General features: G+C 33.5%; 1 protein-coding gene across 1 annotated transcript; it reads left to right on the plus strand.

Moving 5' to 3' along the window:
• The first annotated feature begins 3178 nt into the window (after window positions 1-3178).
• On the plus strand, window positions 3179-27220 carry LOC126966033 (carboxylesterase 5A). The gene is made up of 3 exons (XM_050809911.1): window positions 3179-3625; window positions 25679-25785; window positions 25894-27220. The coding sequence occupies exons 1-3, from the start codon at window positions 3220-3222 to the stop codon at window positions 27214-27216; spliced, it is 1836 nt and encodes a 611-aa protein (XP_050665868.1). The 5' UTR covers window positions 3179-3219; the 3' UTR covers window positions 27217-27220.
• Window positions 27221-27744: the final 524 nt, after the last annotated feature.

Raw genomic sequence — 27744 nt, forward strand, 5'->3', positions numbered from 1 at the left:
CTTCAATATAACTTTCTTCAGCTGTGTCAGCGCCGCACTATAACAGACTGTGTAACTTTAAAGAAGATATGTACTGGTGAGCTGACATCTTCTGAGCTCCTCAGTCTCGTATGCTTACACGTCCTAGCCAGGTCTCTCAAGAATAAACATTGGGTTTCGCGCGCCATTACACAGGATCTGTAAATCTTAGAACAATTGTGTTCTTGACATCGACTTATTTTCGTGCTCTCCTGCTGCGTTCAGACACCGTTTATTATTAAAATTAAAATCATTGTTATCGTTGCCCCAAGTTTAATTTAATGTAATTTGTTTACATCTTTTCTATCAATGTGCATATTCAAATTAGTTATTGCTGTAAATGATTACGTTTGTGACTATTATTATGTGATATCATTGTATCTGTGAAACTTGTAATAATAAATAAATATTATAGTTTTACTAGTAAACACAGACATGTCGCGGGTTACAACTCGTATAAAATAAAATACATTGTACAAAATGCGGTTATATGTTTGAAAAATATTTCAGAATTGTCGACAGAAATATTTGAAATGTTTAAATTTACTGCAATGTAGCGCTACGCAATAAAATTCTACGATATTGAACATCTTAATCCCACTTCGTAGCACTTTACACTAGAATTTCCGATACAATGGTAACAAACTATTTTGTGTATAACATTGTATTGAAGTTATTGTGAAGCAACAATGAACAACTAGCCATTGGCAGAAAACCAAATAGTTATTGTTGGTAATCTTTGTAGAAAGGGGTGGTTATTTAAAATTACATTTACAATTACACATTTTTCTTATAATTTCTGTATTCCACTTAGAATTCACAACAAGTTATGAATACTCGTCGTCGTGAGAGCGAAAGGAGGGTGTCAGGGCTGAGCCCTTTAACCTGACACTTCTTCGCCTAAGACGTTGGGAGAGTTTTTGGGTAATTTGGAGTCTTTGCTATTCGCTCGGAACACAACGATGCTTTTTTTTTTATTTATTTTTTTTCATATATTTTTTTACGTTGTGTCCTTCCTAGCAGCTTTGTAAGCCAGTCAGTCCTTTGCTGTTTTCGGCCTCTTGCTTGGATTTCTGTCCTCCTCTTCGTACATGGCGTCTATTGAGTATACCTTCATTTTTCTCCTACCCTACTCTTTATTGGGTGTATTTGTAGTGGGGCAATTCTCATACATACCGACTAGTTTCGTACCATTCGGAGGTCCTTCATCTAGTCGGTACCCACACCGATAAATCGTGAGTAAAGCCGTATTAATAAATAACCAAACAATGACTCACGAAATTTTTAAAATTGAATTGCTATTATAGTTATTTGTAATAATATTTTAACAATTATATTTATATTATTTCTTTATTACAATCATTACCAAAATTAACAGAAAAAAATCAATGTTCGTACTGTCGTTGAAATCTTAAGTTTATGTTATATTGTGTTCTTTAAACTAAAGTCATAATCATATAAAATAACATTGCTAATACAGTTATAAATAACAGCAGTTATATAATAGTTATTATTAATTGGGCTAAGTTATATAATAGTTATTATATCTTAAGGCGCTCCATGACGTTGGTAGCGCTTATTAACATATTATATTATTGTGCATTACAACAATTGATAGAGTATGGCCAATAAGTGGTGACCAGAATTGAAACAAAGATCAATACACCAGTCGCATTGACCTATATTGAGGGGAGATCGGAGTTATAAAAAAATCTAAGGTGGAATGCAATGACTCTAATGCCTAGCTAAGTCACGCGAACCATTTGAGTCGCAACTTTTGTAAGAGACCGAAGACTTACGAATATTTAGACGAAGTTTGTATTAATTGAATTAAAAACTTCTTTAGCATCGTTGTGATTTGAAAATTTTTGACACATAAATTTATAAGATAGAATATGATATAGGAAGCATTATACAGTGTTTTAGTACCAGGCGATCATAATTAAAGAAGAGATTGTTATATGTATGACGCGGGTTAACCTTAAAACATTCTGACGTCATGCGCACGTCGTATTACTAGTACATAGACACCAGGAAAACATAAGCGGTAATAGTAATGTCTTTCATAGCGGTTGAAATCATATGTCATCCTAGCAACATGTACTAGGACTTCATATGCTGTTTAGAGATTTATGCACAATACAGGTTTCACTTATGACATGTGTACTTTGGACGCACGCAATTTGTTTTTTTTGGTTTAAAACAAAATCTTTATTGATATGATTTTCATGTTATACAGTTAGAAGTACAACCTTTTTGTATCCGTAATACTCCTTACCCTTATCTATTGTACTCATCACTACGGCGATAATTAATTTTTCGAATAATCGAAAATAGGCTTAGAACAATTTTGGTTTTTGTATATTATAGTATACACATTAGCAAATAGAAGTCTGTAATGTGTAAATCTATAATGATTTTAAATTCATTACCAGAAAAATAATAAGTAATTTAATGTAATCTTAAATGATAAAAAAACAAACTATAAAACGTCACTGTAGAAGGCTGAAAAGTGTTACTCATGTATCTTTCGTTCAAACTGCGAATACTTTTTGAAAGTGCTAAGTCATTCAGCGTGAATAACCTTTCCTAATCTACATATATGAAGTGGACAAAGGATAGGTGGACGGGCATCAGAGTTTTATTAGCATAGTGAAATTACACTTTTATTGATCCCATTCAATATGAAGTGTCCTTTCATCTCAATATAACAATCACAACAAAATTAAATTTCGTGCAATTTACCAAAGCTTTAAACTTATTAACCTGTTATTGCTTTTTCTTGGAGATACAGTAGTTTAAATAAAATGAGAATTTGTGGTACGAAATAATAAAAATTAGGATTTCGGTCTACCCTCCAACTAAATAATAAGTTTGCATTATGCAATAGGAAGATAAGCCAGCAAATTTTTCACTTGGTCCTGATCATTACTGGTCTTAAAGATTTAATAATATGTTATCCTAAAGACATATATAAGTTGATACGTGAAGTTGTTTAAAGTTATGAAAAATATAAGTTGAATTTTCTAGATTAAGTTTGGGCCCTTCTAAATATCTCAGGGCATAAAAGCGATTCCTCGGTTTCCATAACAACAACAACCCCACTGTTTACGAAACGAACTCAGCACGAGAACTAGTAACGCACCACCGTCGAACCGAATCGGTGCCATCGCCAAAAATGTGTCTCAACAACCAAGCATAATGTTCTTCATCATTCTTCTCTCACTGCTAACTGCTGTTCTTTCAGCAAGAGAACCGAAGCAGATTAATTTAGCGAACCAGGGTACGATCGCAGGTATTTATATAACCAGATTTCGAACGAAGCGAATTGCAGCTTATTTGGGTATTCCGTATGCTCAACCTCCTATAGAATTCCGAAGGTTTAGCCCTCCAGAGTACACAGATCTCCCTCAATGGGAGGGAGTAAGAAATGCTACTACGTTCACTCCGGATTGTATGCAGAGCAATCCCAAGAAAGAAGATGTTCAGAATCCATTGAACAGACATGACGAGCTGTTTAATAAACTCCTTGATGACCAGTTGGAGGAGCCGAGAAGGAAGGAATATTCAGAAGATTGCTTGTACTTGAATGTTTATGTACCCGACGGTAAGTGTTATCTTGAATTCATCTTCTTAATGCTATTGCTATAAATAATATTAATATGACTGCCTATTCTAATATCAATCAATTTACCTAAACATGCCTCATCATAACTGAATAATAAAATTGTAAATGTTTAATAGTAATCTATCAATGAACTTAGTTATCCATCTTAATTACATTTCCGATTAATATTTTATAAATATTTCAACACAGATTGGCAACGTAAAATTGATATATTTTTTTATAAATAACGGGCCTTATCTCACAGTAGCCGAATATTTATGACAGATTAACAATTTTATTTCATATTTTAATAAGATAATTGTGATATATTAACATTCATACATAGGTACTTTAATATCAAGTTGTAGGGCAAAAAAGTAAAAAAGTTTTTTTTTAATGAAAATAAGGGACGCGACGAGCAGGACGTTCAGCCGATGATTATTGATACGCCCTGCCTATTACAATGCATTGCCGCTCAGGATTCTTGAACAACCCCAACAATTCTGAGTACTATAACTGCGATCGTCACCTTGAGACATAAGATGTCAAGTCTCATTTGCCCAGTAATTTCACTAGCTACGGCGCTCTTCAGACCGAAACATAGTAATGCTTACACATTACTGCTTCACCATAATCTAGCTGGCGTCCTATGCAAAGGAGCCTCCCACTGGTAACTAATATATATATTTCTATATTATTTATATTTCTATTAATAATTAAGGCAAGAGAATATTTTTGGTCAGCCCGTCTTTAGCCTTTTGTTGTGTTAAACAAAAAAAATTGACTAAATAGCAATCCAAAATTACTTTTATGAAGTATTCGAATTTTCGAAAATAAAATGAAATTAATGAAAGAATATTTAAGTCTAAAATCATTGACTAAAGTCTACTAATATTTTTTTTAAGTCTTTCATTTTTCTTTCAAATATTATCTACCTTTCCTAAGGTGTTCACAAAAATACTACTCTTAATTATTATTACTGCCTTGAAGCATTTAATGTTTGTTTAGAAGTCTTATCAGCACAACTGCTTATTAAATCTTAAGAGTTAAGTAGTAGGTATTTAGTAAGAATTTTTGCAACTAACTAATTTTATAACATAATCTTGGTAAAAATAATTAAATATTATACTTATTATTTTTATTTTAGTTTTAATTTGCAGTATACGTACGTTACATAGGAATAATTACTTAAATATAGCCAAGGGATCTTAACAGTTAACTTATATTGGGCAGGAAACACTTCCAAAACAATGGGGTACATTATATTAACCTACTTTCATGAATGTGGTGGTTTGTCCACGGTCAGATAGGGTGTCAAATTTTCCAATGGATTTCCCAGTATTTTTGTTAGGTTCATTACTTTTAAGTAATACACAAACGTATTTTTTTTGACCTTAAGAAAACATTATGACTATTCATTTTATGACTATGCTGTTCGATTTTTACCAATGAATTTTATTTTCTACCAAAAATATATTGAATTTTTATCTGACAAGAAACTGGCATAGCGCGAGGTTATTTGATCTGTAACAACTTACTATCTGGAATTTTATTTGACATGATAGATAAAATCTTTTGTTGGCAAGACAAAAATTGCTTCAAAAATAAATACACTGGAAAATATAAATAATAATAATAATCATTTATTCAAGTCTAAGACATATATGATTACAGAAAGTTTTGGATCCTACCCTCTGCAGTAGGAGGACCTTGAGTTCCAGAGGCTAGGTCCTTCTGAATGCTTATGACAATTTGTGTGTGTGTGTGTTTGAGTGTGAGTGAATGTGTGCATGTGGGTTTGGACCACATATATTTGGGTTCCATCTTTAGACTTCGTGTACTTGTCAAAATTTGTTTCAGGCTGATTTATCAATTATAATACATATTAGTACATTAATAGAAACTTGGAATGAAATTTTTACTAGACAATATGTTTTGTATTGAATGAGACGTCACTTATATAATGCTAGTATTAAAGTGGGCTCAAATTGACGGCCGTTCCCAATATTCAGTCTATTTCTAACTTGAGATAAAAATCGTAGCAATCGTTGACTTTTCTGTCCCAATAAACTTATCGAAATAACTCAACTTATCCGTACACGCTTTCTGTCAATGGGACGACGTATAGCTTACCAGCGATAGAAGTTTGTATGGAAATTGCAATTCACTCGTCCAAATAAAAGACGATAAGAATGACTTATCGGATACATTGGGACAGCTTCAGATTATTGACAGCTAATTACTGACAGTAGAAGATAGTAATTTATCTCTATCTGTAGATAGTATATTGGGAAAGGCCGTAAGAAGACTCGTTCGATGAGAATAGTTTAATTTTATATATTTACACTCGGAATATTAGGTCTTGAAATCTCGGGCGATTGCCAATTCCACGGTTACTTTGGAAGACAAAGCCAAATTGGCTTCGAAGAAACTTGGGTGTAATAAATAGAGCACGGCAATACTTCAAGCCGGCCCACATTCTAGCGCTTTACAAAGCACAGGTCGGACGACACGTGGAGTATCGCTGTCATCTCTGGTCTGGCGCAACCGAGTATCAACTGGATCCATTTGACCGAGTGCAATAGCACTTTTATCGTGAGATCTTAAGTACACAAGTTTTTTTGTGTTTTATATTCAAGACCTCTGACTCCTTCTGTCCCCCTGAAAACGAGATCTGGAGTCTCCCTCAGGAGGAGTCAGGGGGGAGTCGGGACAGGTCCTGTGAAATATAATTGTAATATTTACGTAAACATCTAATATAAAAACGTAAACGTGAATCCAAGGTAAGAAAAAAGGTAGGCACAAAATTTGGTTCAGCCGTTTGCGCTTGAAGAAGTAACAAACATACACACACATACACTCACAAACTTTCGCGTTTATAATATTAGTGTGATTAAATGTTGTTTTTCTCTTCAAGACTCTAGCGCATGAAACTCATAGTCTTTCTTAAACACTGCCATTTTAAAATATTATTTGTAAATTATTTTAGACTAGCTGGTGACCTCGATAACATCCGCGTAGATAAAGGGTTCTTAAAAAAATAAACAAGTTTGGAATTGAAGATTATCTCATGTCATATTCCAGTTCCGGTTCCCATTTTCGCTCTCGTTCCCAACATATTATATTATGAATCTTATTTCGAGGAAGATTGCTATGTAAACTAAACCTACTATTGGTATAGTTATAGCTCATCGACCTGAATTTTAGATTATCACAAATCTTGCGAGAATCATGGAGTTTTTCCGGGATAAAATGTTTCCGCCTTTGTTCTTTCCCAAGCTCTAATCTATCGCTGTACCGAATTCAGTAACCCTGACGTAAAAGCGTAACAAACTTACATTCACATTTATAACTTTAAAAGGAAAGAACGTTGGAAAATAAGTAGCTACAAACCATCAAGGATAAATTTCGCATCGAATGGTGGTAGTTTCATGTCGTCACGATCAGTGGCTTAGGCGTGAAAGAGCCTCAAATAAAGACCATATATATATAGAAGATAAGGGATTACAAGATTACATTCTCATATCAATTTCCGTAAAAAACCAATTTAATATTTTAGGGTAAATAATAATGTAATTCAGTTTGGAAAATAGCTCCAATCTTTAATAGGCCATTTCATACACGTCAGTAAAAATAATTTAAATAAAATATTCATAATTAATGTGTGATACGATAATATCTAAACGTAGCAAAAGGAAAAATATTAATTGCCCTCTTCCCCTTTACAATATTTTCCCCACGCAACACGAAGCCAACGTGTATACTTTTGCATAGAATAACATTCCTCACACAATAAAAACAAAAAGGTATCTAAAAACCTCTAAAGTATTTCATTTACTTATTTACGTGCCTTAATTAAAACTATTAAGACATTTACATTCATATTCTTCTTCGTAACACTCTTGGCAGAGCGCTCGTGGTCATTACCAAGTGAAATTTCATGGGCCATATATGAATCGCCCCACGAGCATTCGCCAATTTTTCTTGCGGGCTGATAGTCTGGTACACTCGTTCAATTTCAAAGTTCAACCGCCCACAGTATACTAAATTTGGTCGGTCCAACGCATCGTCGCCCTCTGGTGCCCTCCACTTTGCCCTATTTTTTTATGACAGTAAGGGACGAGACGAGCAGGACGTTCAGCTGATGGCAACTGATACACCCTGCTCATTACAATGCAGTGCCGCTCAGGATTCTTGAAAGAGACAAAAATTCTGGGCGTTTTCAGTATTTTGGTGCTCTTCAGACCGAAACACAATAATGCTTACACATTACTGCGTCACGGCAGAAATAGGCGCCGTCGTGGTACCCATGATCTACCCGGCATCCTGTGCAAATGAGCCTCCCATTGGTAACATTAATTACAGACAATTCATTATTAATTCAGACATTCATCGCGCTCACAGTACTTCAGGCATTCTGACATTATTCCCGTCCATTCATCCGCGAACAAGTCACACTCAGGGTCTGCGTTCAGAAGAGTGTTGAGTGCGGTGAAAGTGCGGGTTATAAGTGACTATGCATGTGCGCCTCTGCGGAACCTCAAACAGTTCATGCCTACTGAGGTATTTGTTCGGAACAAAAAAACTGACACAGCTTATCACTTAACTCGGGAGCATCGATCTTAGCAAGAAAAACTTTACAGAAGTGACTTGTCGATAATCCCGCCGAACTTCCAAAGAATTATATTTCATAAAAATATGTTGTAGTTACAAAAGTCTGTCCCGGGTTTTCCAAAGTTTAATCATCCTTTTAGAAACCCAATACTTAGCATGAGATTTATAATAATAATAATAATAATAAAATATTTTATTTGCAGCTAAAAAATGTGTAATTAACAAAAGTAAACTTACCAAAACAAAATAAATTACAGCTTAAAATTAAAATGAAACTTAAACATAATAGAAATAAAAAACATCAGCTGCAAATAGGCACAAGCTCGGCATATGCTGACACACATCATGTATGTCCAGCGCCGATCTTCCGCTTGAGCCATTCTGTGACCTTGAAGCTGTCCCAATACGAATGTACGCTATGATTTTTATAATTTTTAATTTTGTTGTGAATTACACGTTTTCATTTGCGACTTTCTCGGTGTAACCAGTATCGAACCGATGGTTGCTTGCTCTGTGGTCTTCAAGCGTCAACCAACTGTCTAGGTGACAGATGACACTGTCAACTGTCAAAATAATTGCAGGACTTCTAGAGCCACATTATATCAACAAACAATTATTGTCAACTAATATGTTATTCATTTTATATTGTGCATTAGGCTTACAATTATTTTGAACTAAAAAATACCTACGACATTATTTTGCAGTCTAATACAATCAAAACCAAAATGATAATAAAAATACTAGCACCATACAAAGAATAAGTACCTACTAGATAAATATATTATTAAAATGAACTATGATTAGAGAACGAAAATAGATAATTAGTTCGGTTGCCAATCGAATCACTTATTAATTTAAGAGGGAAGATCCTATAGTACTAAAGAGACAAGAGCAATCTGAATCTAACCTATATTACACTGATTTGACAGCTGATTAGTTGATTTTTGAGTTGATAGCCTTTCGGAAACCGGGGGTAACAGTTTTAAAACTATGACGCGGCGATTTCATGGGTTCACCTACGTATTGATTTGAAAGATTAACAAAAATTATAGAAGCAAACTCTTTTTTGTTAGAGAAAAACTAATTAAATATATTAAAGAGGTATTGAAGTTAAAAGCTAGTTCTACCCCAGTAGAATGTAAAAGAGGGAACATATTATACTGCAAAGATAATCTATTAGACCAGGGACGATAAGTTTTGAAACAATAATTACAATAACTTGGTTTTTTGTGTTTTCCACATATATTTTGAGGTTATGTGAAAAAAGTGTGAAGACAAAAGTTGTAGATCTTGTTATTACCTACAACTTTGCCATTTAACTTTTTTCCATTGGACTTTTAGTTTTGTAGACTTCCATGTAGTTTTGCCGGAAATTGAGATAAACCGTTTTTTACCCTTAAACATACCCCCCCCCCCTTCCACTTCGTGACCTCAGGTCACCCCTAATTACTTTTCATTTCATTTAATTCTCCTCCATTTCAATTAGGTTGCATCCTTGACTTTTTATCATTTTGAAAAGCTTCAGCATATTAGACTGAATTTTAATGATAGTACGTATTTGTCACAAAATAAAATACTGTAAAAACTTACTATTAATAGGATATAGATTTCGGCAACTCAATTTACTAAACATTTCTAAAAGCTTATTTAAACGGCTTTAACATGCTGCCACCTATCAATCACTTTATTGGTTTTGAGCTAATATTACAAAGGGCTGTCAACGCCGCTTTAGGGCGCTGTTGTCATTAATCAAAATTCAATTTTGTAATTACGAAAGTAGCATTAGGTAAAAGATAATTAATTATACAACTGGTTAGGAAGTGTTTCGATTGAATTGCTATACAAATTATATTTCTACTAGTTCCAAAGACTAGTACACACTTAAAGAACGAAGGCGAACGAAACTCAGATAAAGACTGCCAACTTTTAATAATATTAATGTGTGTTCTTAAAGTAAAGCAGGGAAATATGACTGAATGTTTTGACCTCAATATTTGAACCTATTAAACAACCTATTAGACATTCTGCTGCATTTTTTTATGAAAATATGGGACGAGACGAGTGATAAGTCTTATCCATTTGGTGTATAATTGTAGTTAAAAAGTCAAAGTTAAAAGTTGAAAATTATTTATTAATTTATTTTGATACACATTTTGGTACACATGACAGAATTACAACAAATACATAACTTACAAGGAAACTATCAGCTAAATACAAAATAGGTTGCAACTCCACGAGGGTGTGTACACAGCATGTTTAGGAGAAATAAATAACTGTTAACATACAATAATAATATTTTGTTTAAAAATTTAACACAAAAATTTCTTTCAAAATATATTGACTTTTTTTTACTATGAATGATATTTCTTTTCAATTGTAGCAACAAAATAATAATTAAGAAAGAAGCAGATGTACTTAAGTAGGTTAAAATATTCAGATAGGCAAAAAATGTTCCTAATTAATAAAACATTTGATTTTCCTTATTCATCGTTCTATATTAATATCATATTGTATAAATAAAAGTACATACGTATGAAGCAAACAAGACAACATGTAATTTTTATCATTTAAATTAGCACCAAGTTCAAAACGTAGAAAATCCGGGACCTCTAGCTCAGTGGGCAGAGTCACTACCAACTGCGCTGTATGCAAAGTGAAATGGATTATTTTTGATTATTATTATTTATACAATCTCTTAAATATATATTTTCACTAGCTGACCCGACAGACGTTGTTCTGTAGATAGTAAAAAAATACTGTTTTATAAGAATTTTTTTTAATCAAGAATTATTTCGTAAGAAATGCTCCCTGTTATTATAATGAAATTGTTTCACAGTGGAACTGTGAAACCGTGCGTCACTAAATTCTCTCAAAGATAATAAAAAAATAAAATGTCCATACAAAACAAATATTGAAAATAAAAATAAATATGGGTCCCAAGTCGAAATAAAAACTATCCTATCTCTCAAGTTGGACAAAACAGCACTCCATGAAGTAATCCCCATTATAATCCGTTCATTAGTTTAGGAGTCCATGGCGGACAAAAAACGTGTCACGTAATTTATATTTACCACATAGATTATTCTCATTCGTCAAAATGAATTTAATATAGTAATTATTTTATTAATTTTTGCCATCATCTGGCTGGCTATCGGAATTAATGATTTGAGATTATATAGATTTTCCTGTAAATCGCGGTGACGGAAATAAATCCATCAATTTCTTTGAGTGCTGCGGTTTAACAAATGATTATAATATAGGTACTATTGGTATTAATAGATTCGAAATATGTTTTTGTATTTAAATCGATTTTGGCTCTTGCCATGTTATCTTTAAAATACTCTGAAACCAGTCTCGTAAAGGTATTTTTAAGGTAATCAAACTATTAAAAGATCTTTTTTATAATTATATGGGGTTGGCACCACGATTATGACTCTGAAATTTAAAAAAAAATCTTTAAAGCTCTAGATATTTGCTGAGCGAAAGTTTTAACTAGATACTTAAGATAGGTAATTAATCAAGACTGGGTTTTTTCTGCCACAAGTGAGAGATGTTTAAGTTGGTTCTTAGATTAACTCACAGTTGTCTAGACTTCTTAATAATATTTGGTGGGAGGTGATTTCACATACATAAGGTTAGTCTACATGGAGTTGGGAATAAATACTCTTTTCGTTCAGTGTAGCTTAATTTTGACCTTGAATTGTCCTTTTGTATACATATTATAAATATTTACACCAATACATGTCGGTAATGTGGCTTTAGTTCGTTTCGTCCACAGAAAATTCTCATTGTATCTAAAGTTGCATTTCAAAAATCCTTATTTCATTTCCTTGGTACATTCGAAACAGCGATCTCCATCGAGTTCGTTGACAAAGTTATACAAAAATACGCTAAAGCTCATCAACATAGACTTCACCATCACGTCAATGTCGAGGCAATCCAGCTCCTTGAAAACACTGATATAGTAAGAAGACTAAAAAGAACAAAACCTTCTGAATTAGTGTAGTTCTAGTGAATTAGTGTAATACAATATAAAAATAGTGATGTTATAAAAGACATATGAACAAAGTGACTTCCCCTTAATAGAGACATTAAGAAATGTGTTAATGGACACATTCTTAGCTTAATACATCTAACAGTTTAAGTTAAATTAGAATTACTTATAAGCTTAAGTTAAGGCTAGATTGTAATGCAAATGGGGTTACATTATATTAATTAAATTGTTATGTTCCCTAGATGAAATTGTTTCAAGAATATAGAAAATAAGAAATTTAAAATTAAATAGTAATTCAATCCATTATTCTCGTTGTGAAGATATCTTCCCATAGTCATATATCTGTGCCTCTGACAAAAATGCTTGAGCAAGTACAAGCAATAAATACAGCCAATGTTTAAATATTAATACAATTTGTGATCAGGTTCATATAAATTTACTTATTCTATTACAAAACAAATCTTATAACTATATTTACAATACTATGACTACATAAAATTAAAACTATCATTACGTAGAAGCGTACCAAGAATACTGGCAGTATTTCCTCGTTGATTAGCTACGCTGATCCGTTGACCGAAATAGCTGCCAGCCCTTGGGTTTCCAGTAGCCCTATTGCGGTGCGATGATAGTACTTTGTATATTATCCGCGCCTCTGCGCCCCACGGGCCAAGTGTCTCGACACCAAACGGCACAAAGATGATTCACTGAGACCGACATATGTGCGACGCTTGCTGTCTTCGGCAGTTAAAGCAGCAGCCCTAGCACCAACTGACGTAATTTGGACATGAGAAGGAGCCAGAGTGTCGACGCAAGTCGCCCACCAGCGCCCTTCCCCGTACCCACGAAATACAATGTGAATGAGTTTCTAAATGCCAATATAAATAAAGTATATCGTGCGAAAGTGCAATATATTTCTAATGAAAGCCTATGCTTCTGTGCAAAATGGGTTAAAAACAACACAAATCTCCATAAAAGTCGCATAATAGCGTGTAATAAGCTTATACTGTAATTATTTGCATATGCATTGAAACCAGCACTCAACGCTTGTGTTCGTGGTGAGATTGTAATCACTTTTGATTTTGTTAAGTTAAATTTTGCTTCTCGTGAGGCTAAAACTTCAACAGTGTTCTTGAGGTTTGTGACTTATGGTACACGTGAAATTTGAAGCTTTACAGATAATCTTCTTTTCTTCAGATAATTTTATTTTCTTCCTTTTAGACATAGTTCGCTACTATTTACCTATTTGTAAATTAATTGAGTCCTTGATTTTGTTCAATCAAACCAAAATATACTAACTTTAATACAATATATTATCTTATACATTTCTTATAGTTGATTCATAAGGAATTCTTTACCTAAAAAGTGGCAAACATTAAAAAACTATTAAAATTAAAAGAAGCATCAGAAATCAAGATGGCGGTGTTTCACTAGAAATGAGAGAGTAACAAAATGTTTTACAGCATAGTAAAATAATGCTCAGAACGATAGTTTCATTCATAGTTCCTGTCAATATAGAAGTCACATTATAATAATAAATGTGTGCGTGAGCGTGACGTACTTACATTCGCCAACACGCACACAGACAGCCAAATTATGTTACAAGTGAATAGACATTTTTAGTAGTTTACAGCAAAAATCAAGAAACGGGCATTTTGCTTTGATTTGATTTGGTGATAAGCCATAATTATTATAATACTAGCAATGCCTCGCGGTTTCACTCGCTTGGATACCGATCTCGTGGTAGTGGAAACTATACTAAGTCAGACTATAGATTTATTTTTGTTAACATAAAAGTTTTATTTCACTTAGTTATTATTGTATTATTTTCTTTAAATTGACATTTTTAAAGTCGTTATATCGTTTAAATGGAATGTCCGATTTTAATAATTTAAAAAGTATTTTACAGGTATTGAAACTATCATAAAAAAAGGCATAAAAGGCATTTATTTTCTCAAAATTTATTCTTTTAGAATTCTTTTTGTTATTTCTAATAACTACTAGATACTACTACCGCTTCGGATACAAATGGCGCTCTGAGAGAGAAGAAGCGCCGCAAGAAACTCTCCCATTCATTTTTTTGCGCTCTTTTCAATAAAAATATACAATATTGTACAGTCATTTATATCGCTATAAAATAATCACAATCTAGTCCCAGGCTGTCGGATCACTTAGATATTCAGCTGTGGATTAATAGGGTTAACGACACAGATATTTTTTTTATAAAAGATTTATTTTTTTTATAGTTAATGCCTGAAATTCGTTATATCTTTTAAATGGAATGTCCGATTTTAATAATATAAAAAGTATTCTAGAGGTACTAAAAAGGTCTTTAGTAAAATATCAAAATTATAATGGGATGAGGAATACATAGGTATGAATAACATGGTTTGATTATTGTCAGCACTTTTATTAACTTTTAAAATGTAAAATAGTAATTATAGTGGCATAACTACAGTAGTTAGACATATCGTATCGCGGACTTTTTGTAGATATACGTTCTGTAATACTGTAGAAAATATTTTGTTCTATTATCAATAGTATCCGCAGCACACGCGATGACAGATTTTTTTTGACAAATTTTTTCACACCTTGAGTTATATTATTGAATTTTTATCAGGATCCCAATTTTTTAAATGTACTATATATAGCCTATGTCACTCAGTGAAGATGCAGCTTTCTAATGGTGAAGGAATTTTTGAAATTGGTCCTGTAGTTTTTTTGTGAAAACATTACAAACCTACAAACAAAAACACAAATGTTTCCTCTTAAAAAAATTAGTTTAGACAAATAAAATTTGAAAATCAAAATTTCATGAACGATGCGGGATTCGATGCCACCACCTTCGGCGTTCCGTGCCGGTGCTCTAACCAACTAAGCTAACCGATCGAGTACCGCCTCCCGCATCGTTCATAAAATTTTGTTTTTCAAATTTTAATTGTGTATTAATCCTAGAAGTAAGGGTTATCACTTTAAAAACATAACATATAGCTTAAATTAGTTTAGATTAATAGCCGTACAAATATTTTTCTTCTCATTTCTTAAATATTTATCTATAAATGCGGTAAAATCGGGCTTATAATATTCAATTTCAACTAATCTTTGCAAACCTCAGCTAAAGTACCGTAATAGCGTATATATCTGATAATCTAACCTTCCCAGAGCAGTTATCGCTACCTTCATTTAAAAGCATCCTCTAAATCCCATCAACTCTTTGAAACCGATGAATAAATTATTCGGGTACAGATCCTAATACTGATGGAAACGAATGCTTTTTGCATTTAAACTTTATGTCCACTATGTTAGTTTACGTTCATTGGAATTTAGAGTGTATGGTATTAGTGAGGAATGGTTGAGTGAATATTCGTTTAAATAACGTAAAACAGAACGAATAGCTACTCACTTAGAAAATTGGTAAATACCAATATGTACCGAGTTTTATAATGTATAATCATTGAAACTACAATTGAAATAAAGATAAAATTTAAAATTAAAATTATAATTTTATAACTAATAACAAGTTCGAAAAAAATTAAATTAAATGAATTACAATTTCTTTTATGGGAAAAAAAATCATTTTCTATTGTTATTACTATGGACGTCTATCCAACTTTTTTTATGACAGTAAGCGACGAGACGGGCAGGTCGTTCAGCTGATGGTAATTAAACGCCCTGCCCATTACAATGCAGTGCCGCTAAGGATTATTGAAAAAATCCATAAATTCTGAGAGGCACTACAATTGCCCTCGTCTCCTTGAGACATAAGATGTTAAGTCTCATTTGCCCAGTAATTACACTAGCTACAGCGCCCTTCAGACCGAAACACAGTAATGTTTTCACATTACTGGTTCACGGCAGAAATAGGCGCTGTTGTAGTACCCATAATCTAGCCGGCATCCTGTGCAAAGGAGCCTCCCACTAGTCACGTTGAATCAGGTCATCTCCGATAGGCTTTTTTGGCATTGAGTAGAGATGTGAGATCTATCTGCATCTTCTAAGGCAGGCATCACATATCGATACCTCAGTTCGAAAGAGTAACAATCCAGAAAAGGGTTCCAAAAGAAAAGAATTGGAGTTGCTACTGTTTGAAAGGAAAATATTCTATATTTATGGAGAAATATTGGAAGTAACAACTAAATTGTATTCACTTATCGACAGTTCGAAAGAGTAACAATCCAGAAAAGGGTTCCAAAAGAAAAGAATTGGAGTTGCTACTGTTTGAAAGGAAAATATTCTATATTTATGGAGAAATATTGGAAGTAACAACTAAATTGTATTCACTTATCGACTTGATTCTCTGTGGTAATGGCGGTTTATTGTTTATGAACAATTTCTCATGCTTTCTCAAAATTACTGAATTTCAGAATTGTTACACTTTGGAACTGAAGTATCGTATGAAAAATACCTCGAGTATTTCGGATGTAGGCAGTAGGTTTTTCACTTCCATTGCGTGAGTTTTTTTTACCCGTTTAAAACAAAAGAATGTAGAACTCAAGAATCAAGTTTGCGCGTTTATTGCAAAAAAACTCACTTTGTCGCGTCACCGCTCTTCGACAACACTTCCCTTAACGCTTCACCCAGTATCAGAATACTGGTCGAAATCTCCAGTGATTGCCAATTCCGTGGTCATCTGGAAGGCAAAGCCAAATTGGCTTCGAAGAAGCTGGGTGTAATTGATAGAGCACGGCAATCCTTCAAGCCGGCTCACATTCGAGCGGTCTACAAAGCGCAGATCTTGCCACATATGGAGTATAATTGCTGTTATCTCTTATCTAACGCACCTCAGTGTCATCTCGATCCATTGGAATTCAAGCAAGCAGCTCGAATTGTTTGGGATCCAGTGCTCTGTGAACGGCTGGATCACTTGGCGTTGCATAGAGACATCGCTTCATTGTGTGTCTTCCATCCTATTCATCGCCTGTATCACGGGGAGTGCTCTGAAGAGCTGTTTGACCTGATTCCTGCTGCCGAATTCCACCTACAGACGGCTATCAAGGAACTTTCTTCCACGTACAACCAAGCTGTGGAATGATCTTACTTGTGCAGTGTTTCCAAGTTCATACAACATAGGTACTTACACATACTAACAGCACGTAAATCTTCCTATAAGATCGACAACTCTCCTGTGATTCCTCTGGTGTTGCAAGAGAATGCGGGCGGCGGTGATCACTTAACATCAGGTGACGTGAACACACGATTATCAACAAATCAATTATACGTCTAGATAGACTCTGACATCTGTGAAAACATGAAAAAAATTTGTGTTATACTAACCTCAATTTTGGCACACTAACACAAGTGTCATACAAATCGCGAGTGTAAATTGTAGTTTGTCAGGCACACAAAACTAATATTACTGGCCTGTTTTTACCGGTTGTTTAACAGCAAGAGACTCTGTCTAGACGTATAAATGATCTAAACCAGCATAACTATGAATTAATAATATGCAGTTAAGCTATAGTAGAATAAAAAGAAATACTTAACAACATAATTGAGCGTGCGACCGAGTTATGTTACAAAATTATCGCATGTTTAATACAAAAAATATAATACCTACATATGTTGCCATAAAGAATTTCTCTTTCTGTACAATGCATGTCAAATTATTTAGGTCACGAATGAGAGGGTAGATTAAGGTTAGGTTGATTCAAATTGCTAGGAGTGCTATTGGCACGGAATTCTTGCATTAATGACTCAAATTTCAACATCGTTAATAATGGTCTCGCGGTGTTGGACGTCTAAGGTGGTCAGTATTTGTAGGTTATTTTGCTAAATAACTATGAAATGATCAATAAGGTCAGCATGACTTTGTTATTTATTGTACTTGTTCGAAATAATAATATTCGTAAATACTTTCACAAGCAATACCCTTGGCAATTACATTGCGTGCGTAAAAGTACACATGTCAAAAGTGACACCTGCATTGTGCATGAACCTCTAAGCCGCATATGAAGTCCTAGTACGTGTTTCTAGGATGACACAGGATTTTAACCGCTATGAAAGACATTACTATAACCGCTACCATACTTTTGTTCTCCTGGTGTCTATGTCGTGCTCATGACGTCAGAATATATTAAGATGTCGCGTCATACATAAGACAATTATATTGTAATAAAGAGTATAATAATTATGTAAGAATCTATGTTTCTATCTTTGAATTTTAATTCAATTTAAAAACTGATATACATTTATAAACTTGCATGTTTCTCTGTAAATCTAGACAATAATGATTTTTACAAAACAGTGCAATAATTAAAAACCTTCTTTCTATTTTAATTCGTAAAAAGTAATGAAATATTTCTTAAAACTCCAAATAATGAAGAAGGTTTACAAAAATGTGAAGCCAAGATGTTTTCACTGACAACAACTAAACAACTGATATTTTAATAAATTGATTTTTATAAGCTATGGAACTTAACACCTAATGTTAATTTATTTTATAAAACAAACAACTATGTTATAAATTATGTATATTATTTAAACAGCATACAAGTTCCAATCTAGTACTTATAATGTTGCAATCTATATTGAGATTCAAATTTATAAGGCGGTCATTAATTATTTGCGAAAGAAGCTGATGTACTTTTCATTAACGATGGTTTCTGTTTTATGTGTTATATATCCAAACAATACGTTATTTTTTAACGTAATATATCCTTTACTTCTGTGATTACTTAAATTAAATTTGAAAACAAAATTTATGAACGATGCGGGAGTCGAACCCGCGAGCTAAAAGCGAGTCTAAAAATTGTTTAGAATTTAAAGAGTGACATCTGAAATCGCTTTCCTAATATGGAAATATTGGCATTGAGCAGGTTATCAACTATAAAGTAGATCCTGTAGATGATGCCACAATCTGAGAGTTGAATATTTTGGAATCGTTAGGGAATAATTTAGCACGAATTACTTTATTTTTCGTGGTTTAATACAATATTCATTTATTACGCTGTCGTACACAAAAATGACAATTTATATAAGATATAAAATTTAAAACTTCAAAACTATTACATTTATTTTACATTAAAAAGTTTCATCCATAATTTCAACAACTGTCTTACGAAATTTCGATCAGGCCACGTGTCCTGACGCGAGTTAAACATTTTATACTCATCCCAAGAAAAGTGCTCAACGCTGGTAAAGAAGTCTTCACTTCAAATATTGCAATGCGCAAAACATGAAATGTTATATCTATTAGGACGAGATTCTGTGGCCCGGTAATTATATATTCATCGGTTTCAAAGGGCTGATGGGATCGCTTTAATGAAAATAGAGAGACCTCTAAACTCTGGGAAGGTGAGATTATCAGAAACATATCTATTAAGGCATTTTAGCTGAGGTTTGCAAAATGACTGAAGAATTTTATTGAAAACGAATACTGATCATTATAAATAATGATAAGTGTATATATTGAAGCGAGTAAGTCCTCCCTTACTAGTCGTAAAATAAAAGATTCTTCTTTTTTTAATGTATATATTCTTATATATACATTCTTTTACTTTCTATTAAATATTTGGCCGAATGTAGATCGTTCTTATCTCACTTCATGTTCTATGCTCTCCTGTCCATTCGATTGTGTTCTTCTTAGCGTAATTTTTTCATTCATTCATTCATCATCAGCCGGAAGATCACACATCACTGCTGGAGAAAGGCCTCCCCCAAAGATCTCCACTACGATGGGTCCTACGCTGTCCTCATCCAGCGTATTCCGGCGATCTTCACCAGGTCGTCGGTCTGTCTTGGGGGGGGGCCTACCAACACTGCGTCTTCCGGTACGTGGTCGCCATTTGAGGACTTTACTGCCCCAAAGGCCATCTGTCCGTCGAACTATGTGCCCTACTCACTGCCACTTCAGATTCGGAATCATTTGGGCTATGTTGGTAACTTCGGTTCTCCGAACTCCGAGCATAGCCCTCTCCATTGCCCTCTGAGCGACCATCAGCTTTCTCATAAGGCCCATAGTAGCGACCACGTCTGCGTACCGTACGTCATCACTGGCAACACACACTGGGTGAAAACCTTCGTCTTCAGACACTGCAGTATTTGGGACGAGAACATTTTACGGAGCTCTCCGAACGCTGCCCATCCGAGTCGGATTCGACGTGTGACCTGTTTCGTGAAATTGGACCTGCCTAATTGGATTGTTTGTCCGAGGTAGACGTACTTGTCGACAATTACGAGAGAACTGCGACATGGACATTTGACATGATCTTCGTCTTGTCCATGTTCGTTTTGAGACCTACTCCTTGAGGCATATGGCTTAAGTCTTCCATGGTCTCTGCCATGATTACCATCCATGTACTCGCCGTTGATATTGACTTCTTCGCGTCACTTCAATCTATTATAATTTTAATCTCTACTTATGTGCGGATAAGAACTCCTTGTTACAATACTATACCTTACTTTGTAGAGTGTAGATAATACTCAAAAATATTCATCCATCAAGGTTTTTGTCGGCGATGATCCAATTTAACTATATTTCATTGAAACTGCATTTTTCTGAATTTTAATATTAATAAACAATATCAAAGGTTATTTATTCATTGTGGTCAAACAACAGGTTTAACATTTATGAATGTACAAGTTGTACATTTTAGCATTTAACAACAGTTCAGAAAAGTTGAGCTTTAATGTGAAAAAATGAAGAGAGAACTTTTTTATTTTAATAATTTGAGGTGCATATACAGTAAATATACCTTAAATTTGACAAAAGAGTTATAATTTTACATAATTATTATTAGACCGTATGCATGTATAGCATTGTAATCGAATACCTGACAAATATAATAAGAACATTTCAGTCGATATTTTCAACAAACTGTTATTAAACTGTTTAAATTGCAGGAGTCACCATTATATTCAGGATAATTTAATAGTTAATTCGTCAAACCGTTATTTTAAAATTATATTCTAACAAACACTCACATTCACTCACACCACACAACCTAAGATACAGTTACTCAATATGGATACGATTTCGTCTTTTTTTTCATTTATTTTTAATTTTTATATAGGATTAAACTACAATTTTAATTTATTAAATTTCACATACTATTCAACTGTTTTAATATATTCCTTTTAATTGGCCTATCTATTCTGTATTATTTTTATTTAGACGACCCCTATAGCCCAGTGGTTAGTGACCCTGCCTACTGAGCTAAGGATTCCGGGTTCGAATCCCGGTAGGTGTATACATGTATATGATGAATATGATTGTTTGTTTCTGATTCATGGATGTTTGTAAGTATTTATATATGTTAAAGTAAGTATATTGTATTAAATATATCGTTGTCTTGTACCCATAGTATAGGCTATGCCTAGTTTGGGGCAAGATAATTTGTGTAAAGTGTGTCAATATTTATATATTGTTTACATTTTGTTAGCTTTAAGGAATCATAAGTTAATAAAAATAAAAGGGGTTTTCCAAATCGCTTCTTTTACGTGCATATGTCCGTACATGTGACGCAATCGATTGCGCTGGTTTATCTGGCCCGCGGACGACTGACGTCATAATACATAAAGAAAGAGCCACAGGTGTAAAACTAACCCCCTTATTCATAATAGTCTGCTAACTTAAAGCATTGCTAATTCTCACTCTGTCTTCTTCTATTGACCTTAGTCAGAATGAGAAAAAACACTCCTAAGCGGCTGTTTAAAGTTAGCGGACCATTATAAATAAGGGGGTAAGAGATACAGTTCTCTGGACTCTTACAGTCGGGATTGTGATCCCTGCTGTGAACAGTCACGTTTGTACTCGGACCAAAATAAACGAAAAGATATTAACATTCTAATGATAATTGTAAAAGAGAAAGGGGAGGCAAACTTCTCGTTGTAGTACGATGCAATAAAAAAAACAAATTAATGTAACACACTCGAATCGGCTTTAAGGCATTGTTTTTACGAATTTGTCTAATAGATTAAACAAATACATTGTTTCATCGTACATAGGTAATAATATTGACACACTTTTACACAAATTATCCTGCTCCAAACTAGGCATAGCCTGTACTATGGGTACAAGACAATGATAATTATATTAAAAACAATATACTCACTTAAACATACATAGAACTCGGAAACAAACATTCATATGGATTCAAACCCTGGATTAACAATTAATCATTTTTCATAATAAAATATTCGCCTGTTCCTGTGCCTATTCTACAAAATGTTAGCAACGAACGCGTGCAGCATCATGTCATGTATCAGTGGCTCGTTTCGAATTCTGAATCGTTTGACTCCTGTGAAGAAAGCGCCATCACATACCGTGATGTACCTCTAAAATTTCATCTACACTAATATTTCACAACATTTGTGTTTTTGTATGAGTTGTTCCTGTTTCGCCCCACACAAAAAATTCTTGTTTCGCCCCAAATTTTATTCCTGTTTCGTCTCGAAAATAAGAATAATGAATAATTTATTATTTTATTCTTGTTTAGCCCCACTTTTTGTTCTTTATTCGCCCCAGGTAGTAATTTATGTGTTTTACAACATGTTTTGTACGGACAGCATACAAAATATTTTAAAAATCATATTTCTGACGATAAATATTATTAATGAACTCAACAAGTTAGTATTCAATACCAGAAATCAATTAATGAAAACAGAAGCCTTTTAACTAATTCAAATTTTACTTATTCAAATTGGTTTAAAAACTCAATATCTTTAAAAAAACGTGTACTACGTGTGCCCGCCAAACAAGTAAGTTTATGGCTTTATCCTAACTTTTATCTACCGCTTTCTCCACCTTCATCTTGAAGCATGGACTTCGGAATCAAGATAATTTTACTATGTACTTGGTCTCAAATGTATGTTTGAAATGTTTTCACACAAAAACTACTGGACCAATTCGAAAATTCTTCATCATTAGAAAGCTGCATCTTAACTGAGTGTCTGTATTACATTTTCAAAAAGAATGAGAATCCGTAATAAAATTTTAAAAATATAACCCAAGGTGCGAAAAAATTTGTCATAAAAATCTGTCATCACGTTCGTGCGGAAACTATGGATGATAGAACAAAAAACATGTTCTAGAAAGACAAGAAATTCCGCGACACCATATGTCCAACTACTACAGTTATGCCACTATAACTACTTTGTTAAATTTTAAAAGTTGATAAAAGTGCCAACAATAATCAAACCATATTATTCATACCTCTGTATAAATCATTATACCATTAAGGGTCGATTTTTCAATCCTCAGATAAATCACCAGATAACTATCGAGAGGATAAAATTAACTTACTGTTTATCTAACGATTAAAAGTTTTGAATTTTTCAATTGCTTTTTATCCAAAGAATAGTTGTCTGTGGTATTGTCGAAGCAATTTCACACTTCATACGTGCAAGCGAGATGGATATATATATATATATTATTTAACGCATAAGACAGAGAAAGGTCAAAGGATGATTGTTTGACATTAGACATTTATCACAACAATTAATTACAACAAACCGCAAATTCACTCGTTTATTTGTTCAGTTTATTTCAATTTAAAATTGTTTTCGTTGTTGTTGAGGAAATGGATTATCTTCTTCAATCGCGAAGTCGTCAATAGTCTCAAAAATATCCATTATATTATAATTTCTACTATATTAGATACTTATAACATAAATTACGTGTGTAGCCGTCAAAAGATGATAGTTATTAGATCTTTTGACATGAGCATAGATAATACACTTATAACTAGAGAATGACTTATCTACAAATATTGCCTAAAAAACTTAAAAACACGTCCTAATTATCCCACGGATAGCTCTTAACCGGCTCCCAAAGGGGCCGATAAATATAATCACCCGATATAGTCTTAATTCGTTCGATAACTTCTATCTGCCTGTTGAAAAATTCAAAATTGCGCTATCCGTCGAATTTCTCTTATCTAGTTGTTTAACTGAGGATTGAAAAATCGGCCCTAAGAGATATATTTTATTAAAGACCATATCAATACCTTTAAAATACTTTTAAAATTATTAAAATCGGACATTCAATTTAAAAGATATAACGAATTTAAAAATGGCAATCTACAGAAATGAATGCAGTCATAAAATAATAACTAAGAAATAAAACGAAATAAAACATTAATGTTAACAAAAATACATCTATAGTCCGACTTAGCAGAGTTTCCACTACCACGGGATCGGTATGTAAGCGAGTGAAACCGCGGGGCTTTGCTAGTCGTCAAAATACCCGTTGGAGGTTTGGAAAACATTTTTTAGCCATTGTTACATAAATACATCATTAACAACAGTAGATGAATTTTTTTTGTTCAATTCAAATTCAATGTTTTTCGACATATTAGCCTTTTGGGTGCTGGACTCTCAAGAACATGTACTTTAAAATTTGTTTCAACGCCGGTGAGACTGTGAGTAACTGTTACCTCGCTCAAGCAACGAATTTTAACAGATAAAGATCCCGTGAATAAAAAAGACAAATATAACTTAAAAATATTAATAGTTACTTATAATACTCGGCGAGGACTCTCACTAATGGCTTGCCGCAGTGACAAGAGCTTTGAAAGATTATTCTTAGCGGTCAGAACCACTCAACAAGTTACTCGCAAAGGTCTTTTTTACTACATTGCAAGTACCCGTAGCGCGACGTATCGCTACTTCGCCGGTTGGGCCTTAGGGATTGACAGAATTTTTAAACAGAATATTTTAAAAGCACCATACATAGATTATTTAAAGGCTTTGATGCGGTATAATATGGAAAGTTCCAGGCACAATACAAAAAATAACAATAAAAATTCAGTCAGTAAAATTGTGATGATCGACAAAAATCATTCGATCTTTCTGAACCTCATCAGGTCAACTTTATTCAGAGTACGAGTAATTAAGAATGATTTGTTGACTCGTTTTTGAACTGCTATTAATTAGAACTAATTCAGTGAGCTTATCACTGAATTATTTCTGATTCGAAATATATATGAAATCAGCAAAGTTAAATTGGATAATTACAATATTAATTGCTTGAAAGATTTATCATTACAGAGGTTGGATATTTTCCCAAGTATTCCCATTGGGTAATACAATTATATGACACGCCCTCGGTAAAAAATATTAATGTTCAAATATAAAGCTTGTATGTGATTTTATTCAAATATAAATATTTTTATTCAAAATAGGATTCAAAATCACTTATTGTACCTACGTCAAGAACTACCACCCATTCAAAATAGATTGTAGATTTATATCTTACGATACGTACGTTTTGTATTTAAGTAGAACGTAAAAGTTAAGTAAACAATCTAAAGCTTGGAAGTTGAAACTATTGATACTTTAAGTAAATTACTTAAGCGAGAATACTAGGATCTTGGATCTATCGTAGGACTGGTGGACTTGGTGTATACTATTTTTGATGATGAAGTATATTTACATACTCAATTATTTAATGTAGTATTATCTGATGGCTTTCATATTAATGATAGAATTTTTTCATTTCTTTCCAGACCTCAAGGTAGAGAGCTACCCAACATTAGTATGGTTCCATGGGGGGAACTTCGTTCGAGGCAGTCCCAATACTATCAACCCATTTCAATTGGTGCTTAAACAGAAGGTGGAGTATTTATTTCGGCTTCCAGCATTGTCACTGAAACAAGAGTTGATTTCTTTGCAAGCTTTATTTTAGAAAAAGTTCTGAAATTAAATATTCATAACATTTCAGGTTATTTTCGTCTCCATGGCTTACCGCTTAAATATATTCGGATTTTTCTCAACATTGGATAACGAAGCACCTGGAAATTTCGGATTGTTGGACCAAGTTGCAGCTTTAAATTGGGTAAAAAATAATATAGCTAATTTCGGCGGCGACCCAGATAACGTTTGTATATTTGGACACGATGCTGGTGCTGTTAGTGTTGGACTCCACTTAATATCATCTTACTCAGCTGGACTCTTCCAAAAAGCAATTGCTATGAGTGGCAACGTTCTGTCACCAGATACTGTGAATATTGCTAGAAAGGAATTGATAACTGTCGACAAAGTAGCAACAGCTTTTAGTTGCTTTCGAAAACCTACCTATCAATTACTAGATTGCCTTAGAAGAGTGAATAATCAGGCTCTCTTAGATATCGGAGAACCATTAGCAGAATGGAAACCTCTTGTAGATAATGGTTTTAGCAACATATCTCTTCCATTTCTCACTGAACTTCCCAGCAAAATGTTTGAAGATGAAATATTTAGTCCGGTGCCAGTTCTAACTGGTTACACTAATATGGAAGATGCTCTTCTTTTAGATAAAGACGGCAAAGAAGATTCGGGTATTAGTCAACGAGAATTCGATGTAATGCGTGAGGAAGTCATACTTTCTGATATAACAGTGGACAATAGTTCATGTTTCACAAATCAACATCACATTCAAGATGCTGTTGCATTTTTTTATAAACCCATACCGCCAACGACAAACGAAACTATTTTGCGGAAATTATTTCTTGACTTTTACACAGACAAAGTATATGGAGCAACAACCTACAAGTTAGCCAAACATTTGAGTAAACATGCACCCGTTTACTTATATAGATTTGATCTTAAGCCTTTTTCTGATATTGCTAATGATGGTATTCCAGATTGGATTGCTGTACCTCATAATTTTGATTTAATTTTTACATTTGGTTTGCCCTACCTGGCACTTCCCGAGGATTTGACAAAATGGGATTATAGAGATAAAAGCATATCAGAAATTGTAATGAAAATGTGGTCTAATTTCGCATGGTACTCAAACCCTACAAATTCAGGAGTTATTATTCAATGGGATCCCTTTGAAAGCGATAAGCCAGGTTATTTTATAATCGATCGTCAAAACTTCACAATGAGTACACCCGAGACTGTTAATTATAAAGCATTTGAATTTTGGACAGACTTCTATCCCAAAGTTGTCGAGATTGGAACAAAATGTTGTAAGGAAGTACAGGAAGAATCTCGAGCACCGATAAATATTGGAAGTTTAGTTCTACTGCTATTTTCTGTAAAACTGTATATTATATTTTAAATAGACTTTTGAGTTCAAACAAAGTCATTAAATGAGCTGAGGTTGCGTTTAAGTATACTTGCTCAGTATTTTTGTACAGGCATATAATTTTATGAAATAATTTATATCACTAATAATGTTATAAAGAATAATAATTTAGAATAGTATGTATCCCATTAAAATTTTATTATATTAATAAAAAAATCTTCCAAATATGTGATCAGTGTTTTAGAATACAAAGGGTTTTCCCCGAGTGCTGCTTTGAGGAAAAACCAGAATGAATATAATTACAATATTATAAAATATTCTTGACGTACAAGTGTTTTGAATTTTTATACATGTAACAGTAACAGGCACCTGCAGTACCGAGAAGTCCCTATTAAATATTATATGTAAAGTAGTAGCATTTCTGAGACTAAGAATTGTAAAGGTATTTTGGTCGAGGCGGTCTTGTCAAGTAATACTTTTAATAGAGAATGAATGTAGATTAACCCCTTTATCTAGGGCGAATGGTTTTTGTGTAAAAATGTTGTCGACCAGATCGAGAAC

This window comes from Leptidea sinapis, chromosome 9 (genome assembly GCF_905404315.1).
Source record: "Leptidea sinapis chromosome 9, ilLepSina1.1, whole genome shotgun sequence".
Taxonomy (NCBI): Eukaryota; Metazoa; Arthropoda; class Insecta; order Lepidoptera; family Pieridae; genus Leptidea; species Leptidea sinapis.

Coding starts and splice junctions, on each gene's coding strand:
- LOC126966033 (XM_050809911.1), top strand. CDS start 3,220: ATGTTCTTCATCATTCTTCTCTCACTGCTAACTGCTGTTCTTTCAGCA. Junction 3,626..25,678: donor GAATGTTTATGTACCCGACG/GTAAGTGTTATC, acceptor ATTTCTTTCCAG/ACCTCAAGGTAGAGAGCTAC. Junction 25,786..25,893: donor AATTGGTGCTTAAACAGAAG/GTGGAGTATTTA, acceptor ATAACATTTCAG/GTTATTTTCGTCTCCATGGC.